At 40.3% G+C, this 18,533-nt stretch overlaps 1 protein-coding gene across 5 annotated transcripts in view; it reads right to left on the bottom strand.

The window, feature by feature from the left end:
• The window catches only part of SH3KBP1 (SH3 domain containing kinase binding protein 1), a 232,590-nt gene that overhangs the window by 147,839 nt on the left and 66,218 nt on the right, over positions 1–18,533 (bottom strand). For all 5 annotated transcript variants that reach the window (XM_080377614.1, XM_080377613.1, XM_080377615.1 and 2 more), the window contains one exon: positions 3,537–3,660. In XM_080377614.1, the coding sequence (XP_080233740.1) occupies positions 3,537–3,660 (124 nt within the window). The remainder of the gene's footprint in view (positions 1–3,536; positions 3,661–18,533) is intronic.

Below are 18,533 nucleotides of genomic sequence, written 5' to 3'. Positions count from 1 at the left end.
GGAAAGCACACAGACTTTCTGTTTCCCTAACCCCATCTCTACACTCGAGCAAATGGTCCTTTTTGGAGCATTTCAGGGGTGAAGCATGAACTCACTGTAACACTATATTAAAATGCTCAGTTTCATAGATGTTAACTGCCATCACCACCTGCTATAACAGATCTCAACATCTTTATAAGGCAGGTATAAACCCAGGTTTTGCCAACAGGCAGCCTGAGGCAGAGGCAGATGAAATACCTGGAAGCGATGAATAAATAAGGATGTGCCACTGCAATAAATCAGGAAAAAAACCAAACCTCTACCTATCTGAAAAATCAATACAAATTAAGAAACCTGCTCCTGGTAATTTGGCCAACAGAGTTTAAGTAGTTTAGCAAAAGTTATATAGCAACTCTGTGGCAGGCTTTGAAAATAAACCCATTGTTTCCTAGGTGTAGCTAGCCCTAACTTCTAGATCATACTTACAACCTTGTAAATAGAGGAAATAGCTACAAATACTAACTTTCAAAAATACATCATGGCCAAATGTAACAGAGTTTCCTAAATTATGTCCACCATAACAGCAATTTCTACTGTTTGTTTCCGTTAAGTCACTAATATTTATGGTCAGCAAGAAACATTAAAGGATGAAAAATGTTCTGGTTTTACTGCCCCCAGCAAAAAGCAGACAAAATCAAATCCTTCCACCTTCTCTTGATCTTTATAATGAAAAACTGAACAATTCACGCATGGTGACCTACAACTAATTAATTCCACAGTCAGTTGCCACCCTTAATATGTAATGGAAGTACTAACCCAGGTAGGCTACTACTAGTGGCCTTACACCAACTTTAAATTGTTCCTGGATTACTACTTTGGATTGCAGATGTAATGTCCATTACTTATTCAATGAAATAAGCCTTTACAAGAGGCGTTTACATATACACTGATTTTATTAGAAGAACCCCTGATTTCAATACAGCGCTTAGAAATATTTGGCATGAACGAACAAGATATAAAGTTGGATCCTGAACATCTTTTGTTCAGAAATCCATTTTTTTCTTCTTAGATACTTAGATATTTCTTACAAATAATTCAGCTATTTTCCTTGAATAGCACTGTTGGACACTCATCAATATTCCTCAAGGGAAAAATCTCTACAGGCCAGAAGGCCAAGTGGCCAAGATTCTTCTGCTTAAAATGTAAATGCCTGCTGAAGTGCTGCCACTTGAATTAGGCCAACCAAGTTAAGTAGTAAAACTATGCAACATAACACCACAGCAGCAGAAAAGCACTTATCACCATCTTGGTAACAGAAACACAATACCAGCACAGAATACTTCACTCCCATGTCACTGGATCTGCTGTGAAGTTCAAGCAGCAAAATTACATGGAGCAAGCAAATAAATAATACTGCCTACTGTTTGAATTGCTGAACAGTAGCTGAAGACCTTTAGATGCATCCCTCTCTTCTTCACTTCCTAACAACAAGGGAGGGGGCGCAAAGCAAAAAACGAAAGTATCCTCTTTCCATGTCAGGTCACATTCTGTGATCAGTAAACAGACTGAGGTAGAGTTTAATAAAAATCACACCACAAGAACACCTGAAGAAAATAATCCCTGTGGCATTTAGGGCTCCTTCAGTGAAATACTGCAACATTTTCTACAAGGAGATTTGCCACACAGATCTTAGAAGACTCTTTATTACTGAAATTCCTGCTTAGCTGTCCTCACTTAAGCAAAGGCCGCTGTGGCACCATGCTCACAAAAATCCCAGAAAAAAAGGGGGGAACCCCTCTTGGCCTTGTTATGCTTGTTATTCTCAGCTGTACTGCTAGACTATGGCATGCTGCAACTGCTTGCTCTGCAGCAATGGAAACAGCTGTAGAGAAGCAGCCAAAATGAAAAATTTACTAACCCTGACACTATGTAGAGGTAGCCATGAGAAGTGCAATCCCCACCAATGAAATCCAATGCAATAACATCCTAACATGAAATCTGCTGTTTCCAAACCTAACCCCTTCCTCAAGCTACAGATCTTCATGTCAGCCTTTGCTTCTCTCCTTTCAATGCATATGAAGTTTTGTATTCTCCAGCTACAGGCAGAAAGAGAACTTCTTTATCTCCTCAAACCTTTAAAGCTTCTGAGCCAGAGGGAAGAAAGAGGAGGAGAAAGCCTGCACTCTAAGTACCGTATTTGGAGGGTTATCCCCTTGTGACTGAACTGAATCTCTGCATCTGCCACAGCTATTAGCCTTCTCCAAATAGCAGCTGAAGCAATATGGAACAGACTTGGTCCCTAGATAATTTCCCAGCTACTCATACAGTTCTGTACACCAGCCATGAAAAAGAATAATTCTTGGTAATTTAATTCTGCTGTTGCTTGAAAAACCTATGACCCAAAGCAGAAATGCTGGACATGTCTCCAGATTCAAGATGACATCAAAACTCAAAAGACAAAGCTTCCAGAGATTTATTTCCAATTTTCTCTCAGAGGACATCAATCCTTGCAAAAGAGATGATTACTCGCCCTCATATCTTAAAGGTAGCCATATATTTTGCAGAAATTATTAAATCTTCCTCACTTGCAGTTGCAAACCTTAGGTTTAAAACCTCTAGTTAAACTGCAGCTCAAATACAGCATTTGCTGGTAATATGGAAAAGAAAATTTCCATATGCATAGTCCTAACAGTACAGAAGACATGCCAAAATGGAAATTACATTACAGCAATGATTAATGACACCAGATTATTCTGTACAAAACAGCAAGCAAGAAACTGTCCAGTGAATTTCCCAGGCAAAAATACAGCCCATCTCTTGCACACAGCCAGTTGTCCTCCCAGAAACAAACAGGAACATAAACATAACCTAAAGAAAAAATCCAGCTTCTATATTGCAATTTTTTTGGTTTGTTCTGATATTTCTGAGAGCAGGACTGGGAGCTAGGGAAAGAGACAGAAGATCTGGAGGCTTTCATTTTAGCAACTCAGAACCCTACACAGGAATGAATCTGCATTGGGAATCAAGCCAGACATGAAGCACACACATTCCAGTCTGAAACAGAAGAACACTTCTCAGGAAATTAATGTGTTAAGTTCTATGAGTTTTTTGTTTCTTTGTTTGGTTGGTTGGTTGGTTGGGTTTTTTTTAAGTTCTCTGTCAGTAACCAGTCTCTGTCCCACATAGAACATGAATATGTGGATGTGGACAGACATCACTGTGCAAAAACCTCCCATACATGGCAAGCTGTCAGTTCCTTACTTTAATAAGCTTCAGTAATCTCCTCACACAGCTTCCCTTAATTAAGTGTATCTAGGAAGGATTTTTTTTAATAAGAAAGAGATGTCTGTGCAAATTAATGTGGAAATATTAGATGTAATACATGCATCCATACACCAGTCCAAAGGACAATGAGATTTTTGAATTATTTTTAAATTATTCTTGCTATGCCTTTACAGTTAAATACACTAGCTTTACTTCTAGAAACAAGGAAGGTTTACATTTTGTTCTTTTAAAGGTCTGGATTTAATCTGCATTTAAGCTTCCATATACTATACCTTTTTTGTTGGTTCTAATAATTGTCTCAGACAACAGTAAAGGGCTTCCATTGGAAACTTCATTTATAGGCTTCTCTGGTGGTTTGTTGGCAGTATTTTCTTTCTTCATGTCCTTCTTTATTTCCTGCAGAAGAAAAGGCAGGTGGAAAGGGAGAAGAAACAGAAAAAAACAGTTGAAAAAAGGCATTACAGAATATTCTGAGTCTCAAGCTCCCATCATTTCTTAAAACTTCTATGTATACACCCTTGCCTATTCTAATGCTACCTCAAAGACTCTCTGTGAGTTGAAATGCCACAAAATGAAGTAATTTTAGCTAACTCTTCCAACAGATACTATTTTTTTCTTTTTAAAAAGAGGTTAATACCTTACTTATGTGTGAAAACTGTAGGACAGCTTTGCAAATCTCTTACGAAAGATCACCAAAGCTGAAAGGGGGCGGCGGGGTGGACTTCTCAGTTTATCCATCAATTAGCTGCACATTTGATGCACAGGGCAGAACTGGGTACAGCGCTCCTGATGTAAAGACAGCTAAGCCTGCTTCCCCTCCATTGAGAAGCCCACAGAAACAATAAACATAGCAAGAACAAAAATATTAACTAGGAAAATATGACAAATGTTACCATAATTGGCAGCAGCATATATAGAGCCTGCTGTCAGAGCCGTTACTAACACTAACACATTTTGCAGTTGACTACCTTTTAAGGTGATCGACTTCTTTGGCAGCACACAGAGAAAATATATATGGTGGAGGTTCATGAAAGTAAACCCACAGAAAAAAGCTTCCAAAGACTTCATAGTTAGTGCTTGAGTAGACGCACAATACCTCTTTATTGCCTTCTTAGGCAGATTTTAAAGACCTAACTGCTTTGTTGTCTGTATCTCCTTTGCCAAAGCATCCCAAATATCATAGCCTTTCGTATATCTTATCTTGAAACACCACTGAGGTAGACAAGTAGCATTACATCCGCTTTATAGACAGGTAACTGACACACTAAAGAGGTTAAACTGCTTATAGCCATATACAAAAACACAAGGGAAAAAAATAAGTTAGGTTTTGGCTCCAAGCTTCGTTCAAGGTCAGGATCACAGAGCCACTTGGGCTGGAGGGACCTACTAAGCAGGAGGTCTCTACTCCAATCTCTGGCTCAAAGCAGGGCCATCTCTGGGATCAGACCAAGCTGTTCAAGGCTGTTTTCCCAGCTGTGTCTTAGAAACCTCCAAAGACAGAGGCTGCAACCTGCTCCACTGCTTGACTGCCCTTATAGTGACAAAAAATTTTCCTTATACCCAGCCTGAAACTTTCTTTTCAAGTCCCATCTGCTCTCTCCTGTCCTCCCCACCAGGCAGCACTGTGAAGAGCCTGGCTCCGTCTTCTGGATAACCTCCTTGTATGTATTAGAAGGTCCCTCCCCTCAAAGCCATTTCTTCTCCAGGCTGAACAAGCCCACCTCCCTCAGCATCTCCTCATGGGGCACGTGCTCCAGCTCCCATAGTCACAGAACTCGCTCCAGTTCATCAATGCCTTTCTTTAACACAAAATCCACATCCCGTCTACAAAATGGGATGCTGTATTCCAGATGTGGACTAACAAGTGCCACGTAACGGAAGATTACCACTTCCCCCAGTCTGCAGGCTATTAATGTAGCCCAGGATGCTGTTGACTCTGTTTGACTCCAGGGTACAAGACTGGCTCATGTTTCGCTTTCTGCCCACCAGGACCCACAGGTTCTTTTCAGCAGAGTTGCTCCCAAACCCATCAGGCCCCAGCCTGTACGTCTGCCAGTAATTCCTCATTCCCAGGGACAGAACTGGTATCTGCCCTTGCTGGATTTCATAAGGTTCCTGTCTGGGTCCCTCTGAACTGCAGCCCTGCAAGCACATCAGCTGCTCCCACAGTTTGGTGTCATCTGCAAATTTGATGAGATCTTCTACACTGAGTAGGCATCAGGGACAGGTGATGGCTTTGGACAAATTCTTCCCCTCCCTCCTCACTTTGAACTCTCGCACATTCACTGCCCTTTTCTATATCCCAATGCAGTAGCCATGTACCATACACAGGAAATACTTCAGATCTTATTTAGCCTTCCAGCATCTCAGACATGAGCACTAAATCATAGCAAGCAAATTTCTATTTGAAGTTTCTGAACCAGTTATATGAGAGGAGCATCAAGCAAAACAAGAATTTCCAAGTCACTCTCTGTAAGTTGCACTTTAAACATGAATTTTGTAATTGTTTTTTTAACATTTTACTTCCCTAGTCCAACTGCTATTTCAAAGCTGAACTATTACCTACACAACATTAATACAGTCTTCTGTAGCTGCACAAGGCATTTACTGTGTATCGGTATTCCATTAGCAGAGATTAGAGTTTTATAAACTGCTGCCCACCCAGGGTACAATAAATCTTTTATCTAGTGCCATCACACAGGTAAAGTAGTACCTAAAATTAACTCATCACAGTAACCATCACAATTGAAATAACGAATGTGAATGAACATGTACACAAAAGGTGAATGCGTGTGTGATAGATGCTGCTGTTGTTAGAAGAAACGTTGCACAGTTCCTGTATAGAAAGGAACCAACCACATGATAATTCAGAACCACTGCATGTATTTAGAAGAAATTCTTATATCACTTTCTTAAAAAATGGACCAGACTAATACATGTATTGTTCCACAAGCTTTTTTTCACAGCCTTAAAAATTAAAATAGGTAATAAATGAGTCTACCCAAAGCCTCTTGTATTGAAGCTTTAAATTTATTTTGCAGCTAGGTGACAAACTCAGTGTATTAAAAAATTATCTACAGTTTAAACTGAATTTGACTGAGTCAAGCAGCACTCTCATGTGAACAGGACCACAAGATAAGAGCCTATAGAAGACCCCATATTGCCAGAACTTGCTTCCTTTGTGTCATTAGGGTGTTATTTTCTATTCTTTCTGTCAAAATTTAATTAAATTCTCAACTCACAGATTTTGAGACAATAGTATGATTTTTAAAATTTTTAAAATCCTATTTGCAACTTCAAAAGTGACAGAGAAAACTGCTATAACAGAAAGTGCTGCTGCACCCTCAAGCCTCAGACAAATGACACTGCTCCCTTTGCTGCTGCTGACAGCTTTTTTGAGGAAGGCTTGTTTGACGCCTGAAAAAAAACCAAACAGGAATACAGCAAGCCAACTACCAAACACTGGCATTTGTTTGTAGGGTGGGAAGTCTTACACTTCCTTTCTTGTCTGCTATTCACAGAAAAAAGGAAGACAGACATAGCCACATGTCCACTAAGCCAAAATTCATACAGAAGGTACAGCACCTTGCAGTCACCAAAATAGCCCAACGATTGCCTTTCTAGTACCGATTTGGGCTACTTTTCATCACTGTTTCCTTTGATGCTCATGAAAAGGGTCATAATTTTTCATATCTATTGCCCACAGTAACATGGCAGGTGATCAACCGCAGCAGCATGAAATTACAGATCCAGGAAGGAACCAAAAGGAAAAGTGGTGAATTCTCTAAATAGCGAAACAGAAATCAAGCAAAAGCCAATCCGACCCTACTAAGCCAAAATCTTATCAGAAACCTACTTATACTTAGCAATACCCCATGGGACACCCATATCTAAGCAGCTTAGCACACATTCTGCAGTACCGAAGTTATGCCAGCTTTAAGCCACTTACGCAACTTTTCAATTCCTGGTCTTAGTCTACAGCAGAAGACTTTAAAATATACAAACAAAACCAAATAAAAGCCTCACACCTTAAACAGCCTCACTGCTGCAGCCAGCGGCGAACATTAGTGCCCGTATTACATCTTCTGCCCTCAGTCCTCTCTCCAGTACGGTGTTTCTGCATCAGCACTGTCTTCTATACTGCTTACCCTTGGGGACCTTAGGATTTCAAGATTTTGCTTCAGCTGTGGCCCAAACAGAGCCAGAAAACTGGCCCTATGACTATCTGTCTCACTGCTAACACACGTCCCAATCCATGTTACCTAGCCCTCTCCCATGCCATGCCTGGGCATGGCTCAGCAAATAATCCAGCACACAGACTGTTCCCAACAGGCAACGTGGAAAAGGCAAGCTCACAGAGGAAGGACAGGACAGAGGATTTTGCCATGAGGGTTGAGCTATGTTTCAAAATCAGGACAAAGAAAGGGACCTTAGTTCTGTTAAATTCAGGAATATTGACATAGCCCTTTATATCTATCCCCACTTGTACCTGCTGTAAAAAATAGGTTCTTACTCTAAAGAACTACATCATCTTACTGAAAACTGCATTTACACCTCAAAAACGGAGTGAAAAAAACCCCAAACAACTCTGGCCACATAGGTATACCAAGCCAGCTCACTTTATTTCACCACAAAAAAAATCACAGAATCACAGAATGGTCAGGGTCAGAAGGGACCTCTGGAGATCATCTAGCCCAATCCCCTGCTAAAGCAGTTTCTCCTAGAGCAGCTTGCATGACATTGAACATGACTACCTTGCGTATTTGGTAAATGATGCAACTACAATGGCCCTAAAAGCTTGATATTCCATCAGTAATGGTTAAAGAAATCTTTCTACATAACCCACTCATTCTAGATTTGCATGAGGCGGAAGCCTGCGATATGAGGAAGGAGAAGGCAAATGAGCTTCCAAACCCATGTGTACCAAAGGTGGCTTTTGGGACCCTTCCCAAGTGTATGAAAAAATCCATTTCTGGTTTTGGTTTCAAGCTGAAGTTCGCAGATACTATTTTCTGTTAAAGAAGAAATTCCACGTACACAAGGAAGTAGAAAGCAAACTTTCACTTAGGACAGAAGTCCCCAATCTACCATGAGTAGTTCAAGAACAGCTGAATTTAAATGCTAAAGGAGGATGAACAGAAACTAAGGATCCAATTGTGAGCTCAGGAACTGTTGTTTCTTGAAGCTTGTGTATGAAAAGAGAGGAGAAACAAGAAAGATAAGAGACTTTACTACATTATACTGCTCTAAAATACTGGAAAACATCAACCTAGAATTAGCTGTCTGCCCAGCAAGGACTTCAGTGTACATCCTGACTAGGATTCATGCACTTTTTTTTCTGGTGGTATTTTGACTACAGCAAATATACTCACACCCTGATCAGATACAACCACCACTCACTCAAGTCTGCTCTTGAGTAGGACAAGGGGGACTGGAGAGGAAACACAGGACATCTGTGGCATGCCGAGTCTCCTCAAAAGGACACGGTGTGAGCACCTTCACTAGAAATCCCTGTGGTGACACTAGTCAGACCAGACTCAGCGACCTAGAAAGCCCTTTCCAGAACCAGAATTCACAAGACAAATGTCCATGGAGTGCCCTACACACAGCCTCAGGAGAAGGGCCTCAAAGGAATCCCCAGTGCAGCACTTGGATATTCACCCCACCACCCCTCTGACACTCAGATGTTTCTGCAGAATGAGGTGCCGTCTCGCTTACACAGCCACCTGCAAAGAGGTAAGCTTTCACAGTGCTAACCGCTTCAAAAATATCTCTAAACTTCATCTTTGGTACTATTTGATACTTGGCTGTGGGGCAGTGCCCGGTATAAATTTCATGGGTCAAAATGCTGCATTTTTTCCTAGCCCACACAAAGATAATTGCACGTTATTAGCATTTTCAAGGGGCTATGCCTTGGGAACCCAGCCCTTAAGTAAATAACCTCACATTTCAACCACTAAATCTAAACCAGGCCCTCTTGATGCCACAAACTTTAAGACAGTTTCCACCTCCGGTGTATGTGGGTTTCAGAGTGATTGCTATATGATAAGCAGTTCTTACTGGGAAGAGGCATCCTCCATCTGAGAAATTCTGAAAAAAAAAAAGTCCCTGTGAACTTTAAAAATAAACTTCAAGCCCAATTTGATGAAATATTACAATCTCAAAGGTATTACGGGGACATAGACATATTTTAGAGTACTCCAAAGACCCTTACACTTTGTATGCCCTTATAATATCTAAAAAAGTTCATTTTTTTATAACTAGGCTTTAACCATACTGCATAGATGCCAATAGCCAAATCACCATGAAAACATTGTTTTCTACTAGCAAACTTTCAAATATGTTTTCTCCAAAGAAACATAAAATCCTAGACAATACTTGAGCTGGTTTTGCTTGGATCTTCTCTAATCCAGCCCTACATCAGTATGAGCCACAGAAAATTTGTAAGACAATTCCCATGAGCTTGTGAGCTTTACAATGTGACAGAATATTAACTAACAACAAATTATGTAATGTGACAGAACTCCATCACATAGCAAAATACAACATATTCAAGTGTACTTGTACCCTATTAAATGGCTATTTCATCCTATAAAATCTAGAAATTAAGCATCCTTCATCTTTCTTAAGTCAAAAACTGTTACTTATTGACAAGACATATAACTTGTAGAGCTGGAGAGAGACAAAACAGTGGTTAATGGTTTTCAAAGAGAAAGGTCTTTGCCTCACCTGCCACTTTTCTACCGTTGTTTGTAAGATCTAGCTTTGTTTTCAGAAGTTCATCATTCCTTACCTTTCAAGGAAAAAGTCTATTCTATCTGTATGTCTAAATACTGAAGTTTCCATCATCTATCACAAAGCTTCCTTTAATTTATAGCAAATGCTTGAATTAGGTCAGCCACAAAAGTAAGTTAGCATCCGTTACCAAGTCTGAAGGAAAGTACAAGAACTTCCTCCATTTTCACTACATCAAAGTTTCAAGATTTTTTTAACTCTAGCAGTTCTGACCTTTACAGGAAATTCAGCTTTAAACATTTGAGGAAATTGCTGCAACACCTGCCATGACTGTAAACGCAATGATAGGCTATTCTGTGCTGCTGCAAGTATGAAATGCTCCAGCCAACACTTCAAACCACATAGTTGTTGGAAGTCATGAAAAATTATGAGAAAAATCACTATTAGACTGCTAGGTGATTTATATATGGCTTCCATGTGCAGAGGGGAAAACAGTTCTTGCATACTGGAAGCAAGGATTTTAATCAAAATCAAAGCTTTTTGAAAGCAAGACACATGCATACTCAAAGAGTTAAAACCTGAGAAATAATGAAGCTTTCACAATTCAAAAACCTACAGCTCGTACACTGCTTGAAGCCAAATATGGGAGCAGGGATAAGAACCCAGAATCACATGCAGCGAGGGGGAAACCACACAACACATTTGAATTATCAAAAGATGACAATGGAAATGCCAGGGGCACTTTGACCCCTCTGAGATAGAGAAGGCTTTTCCTTTAATCTCTTTTCTCAGGAATCATACTTTACATTACAAGAGAAAAATGCCATCATTTCCTGCAAACAATGTTTGCAACTTCAAACAATATATGAATTCAATTATCTGTGTATATTAAAACCTCAAAATATAACTGCTGCAGAGTATATCAATGCAATATTTAGTTCTCCTGAGTCATTTCCTGGGACATTTTCACTAAAACTAGTTAAGAGTTATTGAATAATTACAAATGTGCTTAGATATAACTGCAACTCTGATATTGGCAAGACTCTTGTAGTTCTACTATGAAATAAACAACATACCTGGCAGTGAGGTTGGAACAAACCTTTCCAGCAACTGAACTAGCATCAATCTGAAAACTGTTTTCAACCAGTAAGATGGTGACAGCATTGAAATCCAGTATGCCTTCACAGCACTAACCTTAAACGCCATAGAAAGCAAGGTAACATTTCAGACACAGTAAAGAAACCACCTAGTTTTTATTTTCCTGGATTCTGCATCATCTGAGCTTCACTAGTCTTTGGTTTCTTCTTTCTAGGGCAATACCAGCTCTAAGACGCAGAGGGAGAACACAGTACCTTCAAGCAACACAATCAAGACTGAGATCTCTCAATTAGCTGGTCATGACAGAAGACACGTATCAGTGGCTCTGTCAGCAAGGACAGTGGGAAGGACAGCTTGGAGAGTGTCCCTCCCCAGCAGCGACCCCCGGCTTCTAACAGCTGCACAGATCCCATACTGCTATTGCACACGTCATATGAGGTCACAGCAAAAGTTACGCTCCTGTTTCACTACTGCAGGATTCCACATCCTCTCTGGTCGTTCACTATCAGCTTATCCCAAGTTCATAGGAAACATGTTCCCAACTCCCTGTCAGGCATGTGACATAATCTTTGGGAAAAAAAGAAGGTTACAGCATGAGCCTCCTGGTTTGTGCTAGTACTGCCTAGTTCTGGGGTTATTTCTAAATCAAAGCCTCCTAAGCCTCTCTCAAAGAGTTCTATGGTTTCAGTATCCAGCCTTCAAAATCAAGTCTATTTCTGTGGCTCACATGACTTCTATCTGATTTACAGCTTGATAGAGAAAAGCATTATTTGTTCACCGAGTTTTACATGCTGAACGGGGTGTCCGTTCCAGCAGTAACAGTAGCAGTATGCAGAACAAAGCACTGCTTTTGTATTTGTTTTTTATTTTGTATTTTGTAATATACAAAGTATTTTGTAAAATATTTACAAAAACATTTTGTAAAAAAAAAATATTTTGTATTTTGCTTTTTTGTAAAGTATGCAAAACATACTTCAAGGATGAAGGCTCTGATGTGCCATACCCTCCCTTTTTTCCCTGTTGTGTTACATAAAAAAAAGATGCAATCTCTTGGTTTGCTCTCTCCCAGTGCAAATAAACTCCTGAACACCACCCATGTACAGTCCGAGGCGCAGCCTGCATGGCTGCTCAGGTAAGCACAGAGAGCTGCCCCTGCTTCTCAGGCGGACGGGCTTTCGTCAGGGCGCTGCTCAGCTATTTACTGCACTTGCCTAGAACCTAGCCTGCACAGTCATCAATTCATTACATAGCCATAAGTAAAGGCTTCAGCAGCACATCTGTCACATGCATTGTTCTTGCAGCATTTAAATATTAATTTTATTTCTAAAATTTACTTAATATAGAGTATCTCAAACATTTGGGAGAATGTATTGCGTCACATGAGCACATCCATGTAAAAAATGAGTACTTTGGATTTAGCACAAACAACTTGCAACAAACAAAATTACTATGAAACGACAAAGCAATAGTTGTTATGAAAGAAAATTACCTCTTACATCCACTGTATTCGACGTTAACTGCAAAAATACTGTGCCACTGGAGGCACAACGCAACTAGCTCCTGCTTAACCTGCGGGTAACTCCTCTGTAACACCTGTGTCTGAACGTTCCCTGTTTACTCCAGCCTGAGATGCCCGTGCTACAATGCCCGCCCTACCCCAGCTCTGAGGAGGCCGCACTCTGCCACAGCTGAATTCCACTGTTCCTCTCCTACACAGCAATGCCCAGCAAAATGAAGCTTCTCTTTTTATGGAATCTCCACATTCTTCCTTTTTTGATACAGCTTTGTTAAATCTTTTGTACATCCTGATAATAAAAGGTCTTCTGGACAGGATATGCAGTCTTGCATATGTAGAAAGCTTTGTGCTTTTAGAAAGCTGAGTGCATGTTTTATAATGAAATTGACAGAACTCTCAGATTTCTTAAGTCTTATGCAATCTTTCAGCTCTTTTTTATGTGAACATGACTGTGCTTTCCTGCATCCATTCAGGTCAATAAAATCTTGTTCTGTGCCCTTAGCCTCAGACCGCATTCTCCAGTTTAAAAGGCGACAGCTCATATTCACCTACATAATTTTTTTTTAATTACCAAAAAAAAAAAAAAAAAAGAAACAAAAGAATAAAAGAAAGGAGAAGGGTAAAAAAGAGATTATGAGAAACAGCAAGGAATACAATAGTAAGAAAAGTTTTTATAAAAAGTGTACCAAATACATAACACCGATTGTATCAGTAGAAGTCAAGCGGAAAAAACCAATACACTCTCTGCTCATTGTAGTTCAGGTTTTACAGATGTGCATGGCTACAGCAGTGATTAGCTTCGCTACCACCAGGACAAGCGATTCATTGTATCTTAATGCACTTAATGGACGAAGGCTGAAAACAATAATTAGAGCAATAATGAAAGGCCAATAGGAAAAAGAAGCTACGCTGGGTGCTGAATGCTGTTCAAAGCCATTAAATTGATCCTGACCCCAACACTGGGGATGCTGAGGAGGGGAAAGTGATCCAGGACTGATGCTCTGCTCCTGATCTCCTCTCTGGCAGATACTCTAACAGCACCTATGGATCCCACACCATGGTGTCAGAAAAAATGACTGTACCTTTCTCTGAGATGTCACAATCTAGGTGTAAGAAAAAGTGTAACTGATTAACAGAAAGAGCAGATGGCAGGAAGCATGAAGAAGCAGAAGTGATCACCATGGGCCAGGTGCATAAGCCCTTAGCAGCATCTTCTAAGCGCTTTAACAAGACACCTTTAAGGAAGCCTTTGAAAGACAGCAAGTAAATTTGTGGAACTTTATGTGCAGGTTCCCCAGGCAGATGGGAAGTACAAAAGCAGAAGCTGGTTATAAATTTATTAGAGGTGAGGAAAACAGAACTTGTCACCTTGACACCAGAACAGGGACACGCAGTCCCACCACCCATGTGCAAGGCACTTGTGAGATGGTGACCCAAAGACTCTAAAAATGAAAGTGGACAAGTTGCAAGGCTGATACAGGCTTTGCATTTCTGAAGACTTACAGAGAATCCCACTGTACAGCAACAGGTTCCGTAACCCGCAGGTGGACTGGAAGTGACCTCCTTATTTCATAGAGCCATCCAGCTGCCTGCTAGCACCCGTCAGTGAACCCCTGCAGAACACACTCCTCAGTTTTAATCTGGGGCTGAGAATTTCTTCTGCTTTACATATTTAGCAACATATGCAAGTAGCGAGGTTCAAGACAAGAAGCACTGCTGCAGCAGGTGATTGGCTCTTTAAAACCAGCCTCTTTAACTGGTGTCCTCCACCTCCTCCTCTATCACCCTCCATAACCTTCCCAACAATGGATGACCAGCCAGGCTTTCATCAGCTGCATCTCCTGCTTTCTCCTGTGTTTGGCAACAGCACAGTACAGTTTATATGTGTTTCAGCTGCCCAATGGTCTCAACACGTGTACATACACACGCACCTGTGCAGGTGCTTAGAGACACATGTATGCTCCTCCCTGCATCTGCGAATACAGACAAGGAACTGTGGGGAGGCACAAAAGGTGCTTCTCACCCAGCTTCTCCTCAGTCGCTCAGCTCCAACAGAGTGAAATCATTCAAACAATTTCACTTTTTAACAGAAAAAATTAATTCAGGTTGTAATTAAGTTTCTTCTCACATACTATTTTCATCCAACTATTAGAAGCATTATTACTTTGCTTGAAAGTGCAGTGTTGTTCCTCATTTCTTAGAGCAGAGTGAGCTACACCAGAATTTAGCATTAATTAGCAGAAATTAGCAATTAATAGCTGCCCCCCACAGGCACCTGGCCATATTAAAAAAACCTGCTGGAACAGACTACAGTTTTAGAGGGTGATAAATGGATATTTCTTGTAGCAGAAATATTTCTGCTGTTAGTATAAAAAGTGCTATGCATAATACCACATAAAGCAAAGTTGATAAAACATACAAGAGACTACTTGAATCCATGAATTTCCAGGGCTGTGTCTTTGTTCGTTCTCATAACCATAGAATTTGAAGTAGATGACCAATATAGAAAAAGAGACAACATATATTCTGAGAAAAAATGCAATGGGAGACATTATCACAAATTGCAGTGTGTTTGATAAACAGATAAACTATCTCTATAACACAGCGAGGTTCAGAGAGAGACGACGTAGCATAAATCCTTTACACAGAATCCCGTTACACACCGGATGATCCTTAGCAGCAGGCCTTTTTAATGAGAACATGAAATGATTCATGTAGTACCTTGCACTCTTTGTTTAAAATCATATGGAAGAATTTTTTTATGAAAGCATTTATCTTCTCTAAATTATATGCTGTACAGCTAAAAAGAAACAAAACCAAAAAAACTGAATGAATGTCACTGCACTACAGAAAACACAGGAAATACAGAAAATATAGCTGCACAGAATTCAAAATTTTCATTTTAACCACAATTAAAAAAAAACTGGTGATGGTCCGAATAGCCATTTTTCTTTCCAACTAACAATCCAGGGAAAATTATGCAAATTCATACATAAGTCTTTAATCACATAATTCTACATTACAGAACGAAGAACTGTGCCATAAAAAGGTCTGAGTAAATTGCAGAGATTCTTATCACTCTTTGATAGACCTGTCTTCAAATACATGCTACTCTATTAAATCAACCCAATTACTCAACCCTCTGCAGCATACAGCTACAAAGGTTACGCAGAGAAGTCCACTGAACCTATGCAGACAGGGCAAGTGTTGAGCAGCTCCACTGCATGTAAAATTAAAGTTGAGATTCCTGAAGATGCATCAGTATTTTAAGAGTTCCGTCAGACAAGCTGAAACTTCTTCCAAAAAAGAAGTGCTCATGAAAACACATACCTGGAAAGATAGTTACAGTGTTACAGGATTTTTAGGGTTTTGTTTGTTTGCGTAACCAGTTGTATGAAAGCTAGCAGGCATTAATGAAATAAGATCCTGGATTAAATCAGGGTTAATGAGATCAGGAGTAGACACATCATTATTCAAATCACATACCATGTGAACAGTATGCACTGCCAGACTTGTAAATCAGAGATTAGAATTTAACACTCTTCCTTCGGCAGTCTGACAGTTTAGGGCTAGAGGTCTCTTCATAAATATTGCTGGCATCCACCTGCCACAGATTCACAGGAAAATGTATTATGAATCCCATTTTTCCTGGTGCTAAAGACCAACAATTTCAAGAAGAAACTGATGGTAAAGACAGCTCCTCAGCACTTCTGACAGCCACATTCCTCAAGTCTTACAACCCTTGCAGCTGTCAAGCAAAATTTGTTATTTAATTATTTTCCTTCTTAATCTGACCTTGCTTCCTGCAAACATTACAGCAGGTACAGTTAATTCATGTGAGTTTGGAATGGGGCCATACACCCTGTGAATTCCTTTTTGCCTAGTACAGCCTTCTGAGTTCCAGTGTGTTGCCAATATGCTCATCTCCAGTGGTGGTTCCCTTTCCAATATGCCTGGTATGCAAAAGTTTACTCCAAAGATTGAAAAGGAAATTTTTTAGGAAGAAGAAAAAAGAAGACAGAAAAATAAAGGCGGGGGGGTGTGTGTGGATGCGTGTGTGTGTGTCTGTGTGTTAAGAGATATGGAACTGAAAAGATTCAGAGCAAGAATTTTAATAATCCCCGTTAAAAGATGTCCTGGAACCATGGAAATCCCTTTATAAAAAGTAGGTCGCATGTTTCTTTGGAGGCATTAGACTTAATCTTAAAGACTTGATATTTAGAAAAGATAGCCCTATTCATAAAGTCTTAAGAGCTGGGAAAATTGACCCAAACTTTAAACAACAGGTCTCAAATGTTCCCTGACTGACATACAGAAATGCAGTGGCTGTCCTCTACACTTCAGACTTTCTCTTCGTGGAGTGGAGGTCTCCGGACAGTGTGTTTCATGCTAGAACCTCTAGGCCCTTCATATGTTCTGTCTGCTCTTTTACAGCTGTGAAAAAGGAACAGGCAGGCAAAAGGAGATCTATTCAAGCAGAACAACCTTCCATACTTCGGTCTTACCCAAAAGAGAAGAGGTATACAGAATGCAAACAGTAGAAATAACCATGCTCAACACTGATCCAGAAGAGCAAAGAGTGTTGCTCAAGACTAAGAAAGGTGCGGTGAGTGCTACAGCTGCCTGAGAGAGCTTGATATGCCGCTGGTACTTGAAGGAGAGGTGCACCCTAGCATGTCAGATAGGAGAAGATTTGGTGACCATGATTCTTACCTCAAATTACTCAATCCTGTAATTACTCGGTGTTTGCAAAAGAGATTGGCATGTTACCTTTGAAGTAATGCATCACACTGAAACTACTTTTGGAGTTTCTCAACCTAATGTTTATTCAGCCGGCATGAAACTTCAAACAAACTTTCATGGATATCAGAGCCACACAGACTCATTGTCTTGTATTAAAAGGAAAAAAAACCCAACAACTTAAGAATATATTATGGTCAAGTCTCCACGAGAAAAACCGATGTGTATCTGCCTAGCACACTCAGCAGGATTCCTGTTTACAGATAAGAAGTGTTACATGAGAAAGTATGATCTTTGTTTGGATAAGTCTCCTTCCAAGTAGCAACAGCCATTTTACGGTGTTTCCCAACAGGACATGTGAGACCAGTATGCATGAGGCTCACTGCTATTAAAATTCCAGCTTCAGAAATAACATAGAGGTGAAAGAAAAGTACTAAATATATAGTTCTGCTGAGGGGAAAGGTAAGTTTGAAGATGAGAGTTAAAAGAAAGCAAGCAGGCAGTAGGTGCATAGGAGTCATCAAGGCTGAAGAAGTGGTGCAGTTTGGCCATATATAAGGATACATCGGAACTCCAGGACTAACTCCTCTGACTGCTCACCTTGTTGAGCATCCCTGAATGATGATGCAGACTGACTCAGCAAGCAGAAACAAGATTTCAGCAGCCACAAACTCCTATGGAGATTGACTTTAAGTACTTTTTGATTTAAAAACTTAACCCGTAAGTTGTCACTTTTACATTTAAACAAGAATCAAGAGGAAAAAGTTGCATAATGCTATATGAGGAAGGAAGACCTATCTGTTCATCTAATCCAGGGGTCCTCAAACTACAGCCTGCGGGTGGCCCCCCAGGGTCCTCAATCCGGCCCCCTGTATTTACAGACCCCCCCGCCGGGGGCTGGGGGGGGAACCAAGCAGCCGCAGATGTCGGCCTGCCACTGCATCCGCGCGCCGGCCCCCTGGTTAAAAAGTTTGAGGACCCCTGATCTAATCATTAACAATTCTTTTTAACTGGCCTTTTTGCTGACCAACTTATCAAGAAAAGAGCAATTTATTTCAGAACAGCTGATAACACTCCTGGTCTGTGAGTGCTGTAGGCTGAGGGAACAGTAACACTGAGTGTTACTCCTACGTGTTGAAGAAGGCTCACCTACATTTCAAAACTTTAGTGTAATCTTAAC

This window comes from Falco punctatus (genome assembly GCF_963210335.1).
Source record: "Falco punctatus genome assembly, chromosome: 2".
Lineage (NCBI taxonomy): Eukaryota > Metazoa > Chordata > Aves > Falconiformes > Falconidae > Falco > Falco punctatus.
The sequence above is the reverse complement of the archived record's forward strand: the minus strand, read 5'-3'. Positions and strand labels throughout refer to the sequence as shown.